The sequence below is a fragment of the Lutra lutra genome, chromosome 5 (genome assembly GCF_902655055.1).
Source record: "Lutra lutra chromosome 5, mLutLut1.2, whole genome shotgun sequence".
Lineage (NCBI taxonomy): Eukaryota > Metazoa > Chordata > Mammalia > Carnivora > Mustelidae > Lutra > Lutra lutra.
In genome coordinates, this window is record NC_062282.1 from 135800295 (window position 1) to 135814696 (window position 14402).

Sequence of the window (14402 nt, forward strand, 5' to 3'; positions counted from 1 at the left end):
TGAAAGGTTTATTATTGTGTTGTATTCTCGTGCATGATTATACCACACTTTATCCGTTCTACTCTTAATGGACATTTTGGTTTCCAGTTTTGGGCTTTTGCAAACAATGTTGCTATGGATATTTCTGTATGTATATTTTGATGAGCATTCTTTTCTGTATAGATAATGAATAGAATTTCTAGATCACTGGATATGCCTGTTCTCAAGTTATTCCCAACTGAATATATGAGAACTCCACTTGTTGTACATCCTTACTAATTCTTGGCAGTGTCTGTCTTTATCATTTTAGCCATCCATTTGTGTGCCACTCTTCTTTGTTTGCATTCTTTTAAAAAATATTCTGGGGTCATCAAAATTAAAAACTTTTTGTACACCAGAGGACACTCAATGAAAAGATAAATCCACAGAATGAGAGAATATTTGTAAATCACATATCTGATGTTAGAGTAACATTCAGACTCCTAACTCAACAGCAAAAAACTCCAATTAGTGCTCACTTTATCAACACATATCCTAAAATTGGAACGATACAGAGAAGATTAGCATGACCTCTGCATGAGGATGACACGCAAATATATGAAAAGAAACCCCAATTAAAAAATGAGCAAACAACTTGAATAGACATTTCTCCAACGCAGATATGCAAATGGCCAATAAACACATGAAAAGAATCTCAGCATCATTAGTCTTTAGAGAAATGCAAATCAAAACCACGCTGAGATACCACTTCATATCCATCAGGATAGCTGCAATAATTAAAAAAAAAAAAAAAGGAAAACAGCAAGTGTTGATAAGAATGTGGAGAAATTAGAATTCCCCTGCATTTTCGGTGGGCATGTAAATGGTCTAGCTGCCATGGAAGATAGTTTGGTGGTGCCTTAAAAGGTTAAATACAGAATTACCGTATGATCCAGCAATTCCACTTGCTGGGTATATCCTCACAAAACTGAAATCAAGGACTCAACCAGGTAACTTGTGTACCCGTGTTCATAGTGGCATTATTCACAATAGCCAAAAGATGGGAACAGCCCACATGTCTGTCAACAGATGAACAGATTGACAGAATATACTTATAGGTATAATAGTCGTAAAAAGGAATGAAATCATGACACATACATACTACAACATGGTCATGCAACTTAGGCACATGCTTCATGAAGTAAGTCACACACCATGGAAAGTATTATACCATTCTGTTTATATTTGGTACCTAACAGACAGATTTATAGATACAAATTAACTTGAGCTTACCAAAGCAAGGGATGGGGGAATACAGAGTTATTTAATGGGTATAAAGTTTCTGTCTGGGATGATGAAATAAGTTCTAGAGATGGATACTGGTGATGGTTGCACAACATTGTAACTATACTTACTGCCACTGAATGGTATATTTAAAAGTAGTTATAGAGGTAAATTTTATATATCTTATACCACACTACAAAATACCAGGAAGAGCAGAATGAATGAAATTAGATTAAAAGCATGTGGTAATGGGAGTTTCTGTCAACCTATTTCCTTACTATTTAAAAAATAATTTTTTTAATTGGAGTATAGCTGACAATGTTACATTAGTTTCAGGTGTACAACATAGTGATTCATCATCTCTCTGTTACCACAGGTGTAGCTCCCATCTGTCACCATAAAACCACTGTATAACGAATGCTATTACAACGTGATTGACTGTATTCCCTACACTGTGCCTTTTATTCTTGTGACTTACTCATTCCATAACTAGAAACCTGTATCCTCCACTCCCCTTTACCCATTTTGTGCATCCCCCTTTTGGCAAGCATCAGTTTGATACTGATATTGATATGATGTGGTTCCCCAGTGTTTTAGGAAAATTTAGGGGGAGGACTTTGCTAAACTCTTACTCAACCAGCTAAACATAATCTTGGGGGTATATGCTTTTGTCCTGTTACATTATAGTGTAGGTTTACATTTTATTTCTTCTCATTGGAAAAACAGAATCAAAGTATGAGGGGGAATGGCAGAAAACAGTATCAGGATTCGCCTAATCAAAAGAAAAGAACAAACGGGGTCCACAGCCAGCCAGCCAAGCATCAGAATCCCTTGATGGTAAGACTTCTAGCTCTAAATCTAAGAAGGCAGTTCACCCTGTTTTAGGAGTGGAGCAAGGGCATTGTCAAAGCACGTGAAATTGATATATTGGTAAGATTTTATGAAGTGAAATTGTGCATTATTTGCTCACTTAAAATCTCTGGCTCTCTGTTACAGGTTTGTCACATTGATTCAGTTGCACAGCTGATTTTTGCTTTTTTATGTGGGTATTTAAATATTTTTTAATACTGTGAAAACTGTGTAGTCAACCCTGCTTTCTAGAAAAAGCAAGTCCTTGACTATTTTTCTGTATAGAGTCTGTATTGTTTTTGTTTTTTAAAAGATTTTATTTATTTATTTGACAGAGATCACAAGTTAGGCAGAGAGGCAAGCAGAGAGAGTGAGAGAGAGAGGAGGAAGCAGGCTCCCTGCCGAGCAGAGAGCCCGATGTGGGACTCGATCTCAGGACCTGAGATCATGACCTGAGCCGAAGGCAGAGGCTCAACCCACTGAGCCACCCAGGCGCCCCAGAGTCTGTATTGTTTTAATTAAGTTGAAAGTTGGGAAGAACATCGTGGTATATTTTTTTCCTTTTAAGTTGATAGAACTTAGAAAATTAAAAATAAAATAAAGCCAATGCCATAGCCCTTAGACTAGGCCTGCAGATAGATAACTGTGAGCATTTTAAGCATTGACTTTCACTCTTAGTCTGTGCTCTAGAAAGTAGCAGTTCATAACCAATGGGTCTCCATTGCTTACCTTTTCTGTAAGTCCCGATGAATTCTCTTGTAGTTTCACCTACTTTTCTTTTTTTAATGGTGGGTGATAATAGTAGTTTTAAGGTTTTAGCAAAAAGTTTTTACCTCAATTTCTGTTTGCTGTTTACTTAACTTGGGATATATTGATTCCGCAGGCAAACACATGTTAAAGATGAGTTTACTGTTAGATTACTTGCCTTTTACTATTATACTTCTTTCCTGTCAGATTAGCACAGATAAAAAGAGCCATTTGTATATTGCTGAGTGTTTTGGCAACACTTAAAAATAACTACTTGGTACAATCTTCTAGAGAGTACCTTGACTATATGGAAAGCCTGAAAAGGTTTTTTTTTTTAAGATTTTATTTATTTATTTGACAGAGCGAGAGATCACAAGCAGACAGAGAGGTAGAGATAGAGGGGGAAGCAGGCTCCCTGCTGAGCAGAGAGCCCGATGTGGAGCTTGATCCCAGGACCCTGAGATCACGACCCGAGCCGAAGGCAGAGGCTTAACCCACTGAGCCACCCAGGCGCCCCTGAAAAGGTTCTTAAATTGTTTCCCTAGAAGAGAATTTTAAAGAATGTTCATTCCATTACTCTTTTGATAATGAAAATATGAAAACAGTCTAGATACCCCAAAATAAAATTTTAAATGCAGTATCATAGATCTATGCAATGGACTACCATGTAGTCATTAAAAATGATGGCACAGATTTATATTTATTGAAAAAAATAATGTTCACAGCATATTACATTTAAAAAGTAGATTGGGGTGCCTGGGTGGCTCAGTCAAGCGTCCAACTCTTGATTTCAGCCCAGGTCATGATCTCAGGATAATGGGATTGAGCCCCATGTTGGGCTCCGTGCTCAGTGGGGAGTCTCTTGGAGTTTCTTTCCCTCTTCCCCTTACCCCACCTGCACGTGCTCATACTTTTTCTCTCTAAAATAAATGTAAAAAAAAAAAGTAGATTATAGCATAGTCCTATGTACTGAATAATTCCACTGAATTTTTAGTAATTATATGAAAATTCACAGTATCATCATAGAGAAAAAACTACAAAGATACACGAAATGTTAATACTTAATTATCTCTGGGTTGAGAAATTTAATGAGTAATTTTCTTTTTCTGGTGTTTCTATATTGTACATGTAATCAAGAACTAAAAAAAGTTTTAGGCTTAAAATAAAAAATAAATATAGCAGTGTAAGACCGGGGATGGTGCTTATGTTACTGGTTGAATCTTCTTCCTGAGAAACTTGATCATACATCTCTTTATTTATAGTGAGTAGAATAACTGCAGCTGTTGTGTGTGTGTGTGTGTATGTGTTTTTTTTTTTTTTTTTTTTTAAATAGAAATGTGAAAAAAGACTTCATCCACGAAAACTTCAGGATAATTTTGAAACAGGCAAGTCATTTTCTTTTTAAAACCTCTGGTGGGATTTGATTTGGTTTTTCCCTAACCTTGATTTTAGTGGTATGATGGACTGTGATGGACAAGCAGTAAAAGTTGCACATGTTTGTAGAGAGTTCGTATATGGTCACGTTCTCTAAGTATGAAACTTGCTAAAATGACCTTAAATGATCAAGAGGAAATGATTTTTCCTTTCAGTGTGCTGTTTTTGTGTGTGAATGTCAAACGTTGGTGCTATGTGTGAATATTGTAAGTCAATAAATATTGGTGAGAGGGGAGTAGAACCAAGTATTGTAAAGGTGAGGAGACCTCATTCTCACATACATATATGAGTACTAACTTCAGAAGGGTAGCATTCCCCGCTTTTCAGGAGGCAGTGAGCAACTTTTTAAGCAGGTACTAGAGATAGCTTTTATTAATCAGTTACAAAGAGTAGGTTTGTGACCTGATTTGGAAAGTAATGGTGATGAATGTAGAAAATTCTTCGTTAATATTGATTTAATAGATGTCATTTGTAAGTACGGTAGACTTTTCTTACGTGCTGTTTTGAATTGTGTGAAATCCCTGTGCAGTAGATAAACACATTTATTCACCATTTAAATTTAAGCCTTTCATGCAGAAAAGTCTGAAGAAATAGGAAGCATTATAATCATATTTTCTTGCAGTACTGCTTATAGTTTAAGCAGGATAAATGCTATTTTAAAAGATGCTTTATACCTATTTTGGAAAATTAAGGTTAACTATGAAGTCATAAGAACTGTCAGTTGTTTGGTATATATATGTATGGGGGTAGAAGTCCCCTTAATAAGATTTTTCTGGCCATGTTGTCTGGTGGGGATATGATAGGCTGATAGTTTAATTAACATAAGCTCAGAAATCAGTTACTTTACAAAATCTTTAAAAAGCCTGTATGTTCAGAAGAAGGAATATTGTAACTTCATATACCTAGCTTAGTTGGGGATGGTATGGACATAAAATTTGTCTTGAAAAGGAAGTATAAAAAGATTTTTGTCTTGGGAAACCTCATTTGAGATTTTCTTTGTGCCTCAGCCTTCTTTTTTTTTTTTTAGGATTTTATTTATTTATTGGAGAGAGAGCGAGCATGCACAGGCGGGAGGAAGGACTGAGGGAAAGAGAGAAGCAGGCTCGTTGCTTTGCAGGGAGCCCCATGTGGGACTCGATCCCAGGATACTGAGATCATGACCTGGGCCAAGGGCAGATGCTTAACCAACTGAACCTCCCAGGTGCCCGTGCCTCAGCTTGATGTCCGTTCTCGATCCATTTTCCGGTCAGGTCTCCTCTACCTTTAAAACAAAAACCAAACACAAACCCTGATAAATTGGTAGTTTTATTGGACTGTGATTTTGAAAATTTGGATTTTTCCTTAGGTTAATATATTCCCTAAAGATTTGGTAAGCTCCATCTTTATTTTTCTAGAATTGGACTCTTTGTAAATCATGGATTACAGTTGTAATCTTTACAGTGCTTGCCTTTTTTTTTCCCTTTCTTTTTACAGTGCTTACATTTTGATCTTTTTAGAAAGCTTCCTTTATGTTGGCACAGAAAACAAATATGGGAATAGAAAAAAAAAGTGTGCCCATTTTTTGAAAGCATGTGAATATTAAGGGTCTTAAAGGCTGAGATTAAGATTTTTTTTTTAAGATTTTATTTATTTATTTGACAGGTAGAAATCACAAGTAGGCAGAGAGGCAGGCAGAGAGAGAGGGAGGAGGAAGCAGGCTCCCTGCCGAGCAGAGAGCCCGATGTGGGGCTCGATCCCAGGACCCTGGGATCATGACCTGAGCCAAAGGCAGACGCTTTAACCTGCTGAGCCACCCAGGCGCCCCTGAGATTAAGATTTTGAATGAATGTGTGGAAATTGACAATCCTAGATTAGAAAATCTGTTGAGCCCCAGTTTAGGGAAGGGAAAGTATCTGCTTAGGTTAGATTTAGAGTGTGATGAGGAAAAATATATACTGTACGTGCATTCCTTTATAACAAAAGGTGGGTAGGGGCAGTATTTGAGTTCTTACTAAGTTATTGAGTTTGTTTGTTTGTTTGTTTATTAAACAGATGCTGTATATGACTTGCCTTGCTCCGGTGAAGACCAGTTGCTAGAACATGCTGAGGGACAGTCTGTGGCATGTAATGGTCATTGCAAGTTCCCCTTTTCATCCAGAGCCTTTTTGAGTTTTAAGTTTGACCATAATGCTATAATGAAAATCTTGGACCTTTGATAGCAGCAGCTGTGTTGTGGAAGTCCCAGGATCAGAAACCTGTTGCATTTGAGTGGGTGTCTCTTTGAGCCTTACCTTTCTCAGGTGTTTTAAAGAAATGCAGGGAGGCAATGATGTTTCTGAAGATAACGTTCTCTGCAGAAGAGAGACTAGAAAGAAACATGAGTTTGCACTGTAAATGCAGTTATAACCTTTTATACAGATATACCTTTTCAGTGTTTGGCTAACGAATTTAAGTTGCTTTTTATGAGAGCATTTTTTTTCTGTGTGATTGTGGTTTTTATTTCGTGTTCTGGTCAAAAAATAGTGCTTGAGTCATCATCAGGTAGCCAAGTTTAAAGGGAATGCTTCATCTAGCCATGACAGTGATTGCAACAAGAGTTTCCTTATGTTGACATTTTTAAAAGAAATTAGAATTCACAAATATTAAATGAATACAAGAGCTAAAATTGTCACAGAAGTCAAGATGGCAGGTCGTCTGCTTTGGTGGCATTTTGCGAATTTCTCTGCCTCTGACCACTTAGGTTCTCTAATCCTCCTGTGCTGGGAGATTTGTTGAAAGGTTTTATTTAGAGCCAGCATCTACTATGTAATGTTCATGTTAAAAATGAACACAGCACTTCATTACAGGACAAAGTCCTCAGCCCGGACGGGGACTGAGTTGGTTGGGTAGGGAGTGGATGCTCTGACTGGGAGTTGAGAGCCTTGTGCAGTCAGCGAACCGGGGAGAGAGGAGCGGGGAGCCTTCAGGTGGGGATCCGGCAACTGCTTTGGTCTTGTCTTTTTTGTCCTGCCGCCAATTCTTCAGTATTGTACAATGGTTTCGTTCCTGTGAAAATTTATTCTCTATTACAGTTGTGTAAATATGAATGGAATGAATACTGACATTATTAGGTTTTACATTGCATCTTGGTGTTGATCTCTGGAAGCTAATGTTGTATTAGGTTCCAGTTTGCGGTAGTAGCAGAAACTTGACATGCCTTTAGGAGCATGCCGAAGCCCCTTGATGATGGAGCGAGAAGGGAAGGGGTGTGCGGTTCACCCAGGTACAAATAAAGCATTTCACTCGCGGATGATCAGAACAAGAAGGTAACATACGTAACTCACTTCTGGGACTGTATTTTGCTCCTTCAGGCTTCTTTAAATAAAGATGGCAGTGCCCATTTTAAGAACTTCAGCTCTAATTGAGGACAATCACCAGGACTTTAAGGGGGCTTTAGTGTTTGGACCACTTCTGACCTCGTTGAAGGTATTTCTTTTGGCAGGGGGTGATGTGTGAGCGTATGTGTGCGTGTGCATCTGCCATGTGGGTTTTAAAAATCTTTTTTTACATGTGGTATCCACAGAATATATCTCTGCTTGTAAATTTTATTGTAGAAGTCTTTATTCTGTATAGATAGCCTATTTAATAGGGGTTCTATTTGACCCAGTGGGACTTTCAGAAGAAGTACTATTGTAAGGAATTCACTTGGTATTTCTTTGCTTTAGCTTTTAAATGGCTTGATTTTTAAAGGAGAAATTCTATTTATTAATGAAAGTGTCATCCTCTTGGTGCTAAGCAGGAGAATTCATGATTACAGCAGTATGTTTAAAATTAGGTTATTCATAATCCTGCATCTTTTAATGTGACAAACTTGTGAATCCTTCTGTGACTTTTTTTAAAATGCATTGTAGGATTGCTTTTGGAAGCTCTTACTGTTCTTTCCAGAAATACAGCTGCTTTGCTTGGGTCTCCTTGAGCCATATTTGTAGTTGGTCTTAGCATTCCAGATTTTTATTAAATTGATAAGGGAGTGAAAACTTAGTTTGCCTAGCAGGTAAATCATTATCACTCATTTAATGTCATCTGGCAAACATAATTTTTAGTGATTTCGTGTGTGTGTGTGTGTGTGTGTTTTTTTTTTTTTAATATTTTGGTCAGTCTTTCTTGTGCCTCGAGTTGGGTTTTTCAGCTCTTATTACAAAAGCAAAAGAGATTAGAGTTAGTTACCAGAAGTATGTGTCTTCTAAAGGTGTTGAGCCTTTTCAAGAACCAATAGATTATCTCTTTTCAATTACAGCAGTTTAACTATGGTTAAATGTTACTGCTGTTGTGCTGCTTCATTTCATGCACTGTGGAACAAAATAAGGGTATTGTTGAGATGGGATTTGGGTAACTTGAGGCTTTTAGCTCTCTTGATAGTTTGAGGTAAAAACTGATGTGAGTTAAAGTTTATGTGTGTGAAGAGACTTAACTATGCAGAAAATGTGTACGTTGGATGTACCTGTTTTATGTACATCTGCTATACTTACACCCTTGAACCTGTGTATTAGTTTCTCAGTGTTCAGGTTACCTTGAGAAAGGCCATCCTTAGCACAGAACTGGATTTCTCCTTTGAGAATTTTAGCATGGTTTGAAGAAATCAAGTGATAAAGGAGTGTGCTGAATATGCAATAATTTACTTCTGTGTGCTGCATTTTAAGAAGCTGGATGAGAAGGGTAGTTGTGTGGCTTCATTGTGTTTTAATGTCTTTGAGAGAAAAATAGTTCTTTGAATCCACTTTTTAAATGTTCTTATGTTCTAGCCTTACATTTTCCAAGGTTCAGTGCACTGTGAATCTTTTATTTTTTTAAATTTTGTAGGTGCTTTTATGTATAACTGTAATGATTTGTAAGATGTTAAATGAATTTTTTTGTACTTAACCATTGTTATCCAAAAGATAGGGGTTATAGTTTACATGCTTTCACAAATTTTTGTTAAGAAATAGCAAATGAATGGTTTTAGGATTTCAACCAGTGACACTCTTCCTGAGACATAAACTGAATAGAACCCTTAGCACGGGTGAAGTTTGAAGAGGTTTGAAACTCGAGTTGGATTTTCATGTTAATACATAAAAGCAAGTCTCCTAAGCTGCCAAGGGATTTGTGGTCACTGCTTGCTGCTTTGAGCTTTGGATATTCTTATTTTTCTATTAAATATCAATTAGTAAGTGCAGATAAGGAAGATATATAGCAAAACATAATTTTATGCTATAAGATTGGGTTGGTACTTTGTCTTTGCTGGCTTTAGTAGTTTGTGTGTAATATCAAAAGACTCAAATCTAAGTAAATGGCATCCTTCCTTCCACAGGGATTAAATTTAAATTTTATTATAAAGCTCAACATACTGTGGTGTCTTTAGGAAAGTTCAGGTCTAAGGGCATGTGTACATTAGAAACATTTCATTACCTAATTCTCTCTTTTTGTTTGTTTGTTTCCAGCAGCTAACTTGAACAGTAAGGAACAAAGTCAATATAAAAATTAGATTGTTTGCCAACTTACTTTTCTTACTATGATAATGTCTCTTGGCTTTTTATCTTTATTTTTGTACCAGTACCTCTCTCTGCCTGTTGAGATTTTTTATTGACATCTATTGTGTCTGTGTTCTCTGAGGCAGTGTTTTCTTTGCATATTAATCATAGTTACAAGGTCAGATTCATTAACATATTTATGATTGAAGAAAAGTAAGTCACTTAGTGATTTTGACTCAGATTATATTCTGGCAGTGGGGAAGGGGCTCCTCTGTATTGCAACTTTAGATGAATGATAAGCTAGACAAAGTCTTATTACTTTGTCTGAAAAGATATCAAAATATCCTTTACCTTTAAGTACCTGTTTCTGGGTAAGCAGGTTTAGTATAACAACAGTTTTGTTAGACCTTATTTCTGATAGCTTGGTAAAGCCTAGCTAGAGTTCCTCATTTTATATTCTGTCCTAAGACTTTAAAGTGTATTTGTATAGTTACGGAGAACTCTAAAAATGAGATTATGATGGCATCAGCATCTTTTTCTTCCTAGAGTTAAGTTGCTCTTGAAGTTTTTATACTTGTGTGTCCTGAAGACGGCAGATTGCAAATAGGCAATAAAGGCTCTGTCCCATGCTTTCAAAATAAAGCTCTGGATTGCAGTTTCAAAATATAAGATGGATGATTATTATAGAACAAAAGTGCCCTGAAGGAAGGAGATAGCTATAGTTGCTGGGCAAAGAGATTATAAGGAAGAAATTTTAGAAGATAATCCAGTTCTTGAGTGCTCTCTGTTGTATTAGGCTAGAAACGTGATCATTGCCTAGGCCAAGCAGTGTCTAATATATATGGCCATGACCAAGTGTTTTCTAGCTCTGGATAAAGTTGTCCTTATTTTTTTTATGGTTGCCAAGCAATCCAGTAAATCTAAAGCAATTTTTCTCACTTGAAAGATCGGTGTTTTGAGCCTGGTCCTTCCTGTTTCGATAATTTACAGCTGCAACCACACTGAAGTGCTGTACTTTCTTCCAGGAGTGTGCGAGCACAGCCGGCCATGGTCAGGCGTGTGACAGAGCCACTTCATGAGGTAGCTATACCTTCGTCCTGAACGGTGATCCATTCCTTCCCATGTAGTTCTCTTATGACAAACCGCATGTACTATTGAAGCAGTAGTGTAAAGCTAGGGAAGAGCATAAAGCTACCTCTCATACATGGGAGTGGACTTGAAGGGCTGGCTTCCACCAGCTTTAGTTGCTCAGACTTTAAAGTACAAAGAAATGTAAATTTTAAAAACTATGGTAAAATAAGGAAGTTTTATTTTGAGAGATGTTTATAATTGACTCTTTAATCTGGGACCCCAGATTAATGAAATCACTAGTAAAGAGGTTGCATTTGTCTTGTGTCTTCTGTGGTCAGCAGAGGGGATGGTCTAGCGACGGTCGTGGCTCGAAAGCACAATCTGAAAAGAAACATGGCGGAGTGCTTGTGTCAGCTGTGTAGTACTGGCTGGCGGCGCTTGGGTGAAAGGGATTGGATGCAGAAGTCAATTGCCTTGTTTTGAAACTTTGGCCCACAGGGACCCTCCTCTTGGTAGACTTCTTTAGTCCTTTAGTCCGATGGAAGAATAAGGCCCTGAACATATACATGTGCTGCTTTTTTGGTGGGAGGGCTCTTAGAGGGGTTTGGGTGTCGTTTTGGTTATTGGCTTCCGAAGCCAGAAAGAGGCCATGGAGTCCCCACCACCACCCCACACTTTGTATCTTGTCCCTTCTATAGAAGGTTAGTTTGTGCTACATCCTTACGGTAAATCTGCCGCTGTGGGGATTTTATGCAGTGATCATATCTTGCCCTTGGGCCACAAGTGGAGGGGAAGGTTATGGACACCACTGCTGTTTTGGGTCTCAGTGCATGTAGCTGTCAGATTGGGAACAAAGAAAACGGTGGTTCTAGGGTGAAATGGGCAGTATTCTGCTAGTCCTGGAGAGGTTTTAGTTAACAGTCTTAGGTTGTGGACTTTCTGAGGTATGTAACATTTTAATTTAATCTGCTTTGCATTCATTGACTGAGGTTCTGAAGCAATCTCTAGCTACAAACTATGGTGTGAAGCATTTGGGGCACAAATCTACATTGTTAATTACTTCTCAAGCTTTAAGAGGTTAGCTAGTTCTTTGTGAGATATCTCGGAATAAGATATTATCTTATTCTTTTGTGATATTTTGGAATCAGCTATGGATAGCAACGAATGAAAGCAAAATTTCTCAGCTGAATGCAGTTTAGCAAGGTAGTAACTATTCCTTAGTAGTTGTTAGATGTTAATACTTCCTGTAGTGAATGAGTAGCAGGGGACTTGCTGTCTTCATGTCCTGTACATAAAATGTGCACTGATAGACAAGCACAAAAGACATATCTTTGCATTTCACTACTGTCCCAGGGCACTGCTGTCTCTGTTCATTTTAGGTTTGCATTTGGATGCTATACAGGTACCTTTTAATTTCAAATATAAGTGTCTGAAGAACTGAGTCCTTAATTTTACTTTTTTGCTCATATTTCATTTCAGAGTTAGGATGGGAGACAGCTAACAGACTTTCCATTTTCTTATAAGCTTTTCCTTCAGTAACAGGGAAGGAAAATAAAACCATGAACTATTTTGTATATATATGTTTGTGTATATAACACACACATGATGTATACACACACACACATATATATATTTTTTCTTATGATTGTGTTTGAAGTTTATTAGCTTAATACCTTATAAAAAATCATCTTTGGTAATTGACACAATTCAGATGTAAAGGTTGACCTGTTGGCTTTAACAAAAGCTTTTAACAGTCTTACTTCAGAATAAAATGATTAGTCAAATGGAATTATAGTTCATGTATTAACAAGTGAAACCCTATATAAAATTGTCTTTTATGCAGGTTAGTTTGAATAGGAAAGGGAATAAGAATTTTTTTTTAACCCTATCCCTCCCAAAACAAGGGTTTGAAGTGTCTTTTATGCTGCAGAGACTAGGTTTATTCAAGGAAGGTGTGTAGTCTTAAAATAGTTTTCTTGGGAGAAGGTTTTAGTCTGAAGAAGATGAAGATATTTATGCTGAGTCATGTTAAATTTCATGTGGGACCTACGAAAGCTGGTTGGAAAAAATTGAAATGGTTTCACTAAATATGTTGCGCAAACTGGACTTTGAGAGTAAGTGTGGTAACTAGATTCATAAACTCTTCAGTGATTATTTTTATCTTATATGAAAATAATTTAACATTTAATTTTTGCCTTAACTGTCACAGCATTTTATGACTTTACCTTCTAGGGCATTTTAATGATTGAAAAAAGACTGTAAGTAAACCATTAAGAGTAATTCTGTCTGTGGTAGTAATGACGTTCCTGGTGCTTGTTTTGGTTAATTGTCAAACAGCAGAAAAGAAACCCCAGAATACTTGTGGGCTTTACCTTGTTATACAGATTGATACCTTTCGGTTGGATTTATTGTGTTTCTGAATTATTACATTCTGGCTAACCAGTAGCTTTGTCTCTTTCCCTCAGTGTTAATCAAAGGATGAGGACTGATTCTCACTTCTGTTGGGTGTGACTATCATAAATTAAGAATTTCCAGTGAGTTTAAATGTTTGCAGGATTATTGTATTTCCAAAGTTGACTAGCAGTGCCAGCTGTACTCTCCCCTGAGAAAATGAACAGTTATTATGCTTTTTTGAAAGCTTTTTGATGTAAATAACACCAGCTTAGAAATTAAAAACCTTTTATCTTGCAGAATACAATTTGAGAGAATGAAGGTTTCCTTTTGTATTTTAAAACATTTTTACAGTTGATTGTTCAGATATTGGCTTTGTGTAAAAATATTATCGTGTTAAATTTTGACTGTAGTGCAATATCAATAAATTTTGCTGCTTGGACAGTTTTAATTACTACCTTAACCTGGTTTCTGCTACTGTTACTTGTTATCATAGGTTCCAGCTTATTCATATTTTGTCTGTCTTTGGAGCAATAAAATATGACAAGTATGAGATAAAGGCATATTTATATGATGGGAACAACTATTAAAAGAGTGTCTCTGCAAAAGTGAAAATAAAGAACTGGTATGTATTCTCCATCTTAAACACTTAACAGTTTGGTTATTGCTTTAAAGCAAAACTGGGGAGGGGGGCGCCTGGGTGGCTCAGTCATTAAGCGTCTACCTTTGGCTTAGGTCATGATCCCAGGGTGTTGGGATCGAGTCCTGCATCAGGTTCCCTGTTCAGCGAGCCTGCTTCTCCCGCTCCCTCCGCCTGTTGTTCCCCCTGCTGTGTTCTTTGTCAAATTTAAAAAATCTTAATTAAGGGGTGCCTGGGTGGCTCAAGTGGGTTAAAGCCTCTGCCTTCCACTCAGGTCATGATCTCAGGGTCCTGGGATCGAGCCCCACATCAGGCTCTCTGCTCAGCACGGAGCCTGCTTCCCCTTTTCTCTCTAGCTGCCTCTCTGCCTCCTTGTGATCTCTGTCAAATAAATAAAATCTTTTAAAAAATCTTAATTAAAATAATACATACATATATATGTATATTATATAAAGCAAAATTGGTTAGATACCTACAGTCCAGTAATTCTTAAACAGTTGTTCCAAATAGAATACTTACCAGTCTTTGGATCATGGGAGAAATACATTCTTCTCCACTACCAG

General features: G+C 37.1%; 1 protein-coding gene and 1 non-coding gene across 5 annotated transcripts in view; both read left to right on the forward strand.

The window, feature by feature from the left end:
• The window catches only part of DCP2 (decapping mRNA 2), a 54126-nt gene extending 40281 nt beyond the window's left edge, over nucleotides 1-13845 (forward strand). For 2 of the 4 annotated variants that reach the window (XM_047730878.1, XM_047730876.1), the window contains 3 exons: nucleotides 1969-2079; nucleotides 4172-4223; nucleotides 6304-13845. In XM_047730878.1, coding sequence (XP_047586834.1) covers nucleotides 1969-2079; nucleotides 4172-4223; nucleotides 6304-6467 — 327 coding nt within the window. In that variant the 3' untranslated portion in view covers nucleotides 6468-13845. The remainder of the gene's footprint in view (nucleotides 1-1968; nucleotides 2080-4171; nucleotides 4224-6303) is intronic. The other 2 variants (XR_007127605.1, XM_047730877.1) reach the window with 2 other exon arrangements.
• On the forward strand, nucleotides 490-596 carry LOC125101389 (U6 spliceosomal RNA). Its single transcript, XR_007127808.1, has one exon. It is a non-coding gene; the product is annotated as a U6 spliceosomal RNA (small nuclear RNA).
• Nucleotides 13846-14402: the final 557 nt, after the last annotated feature.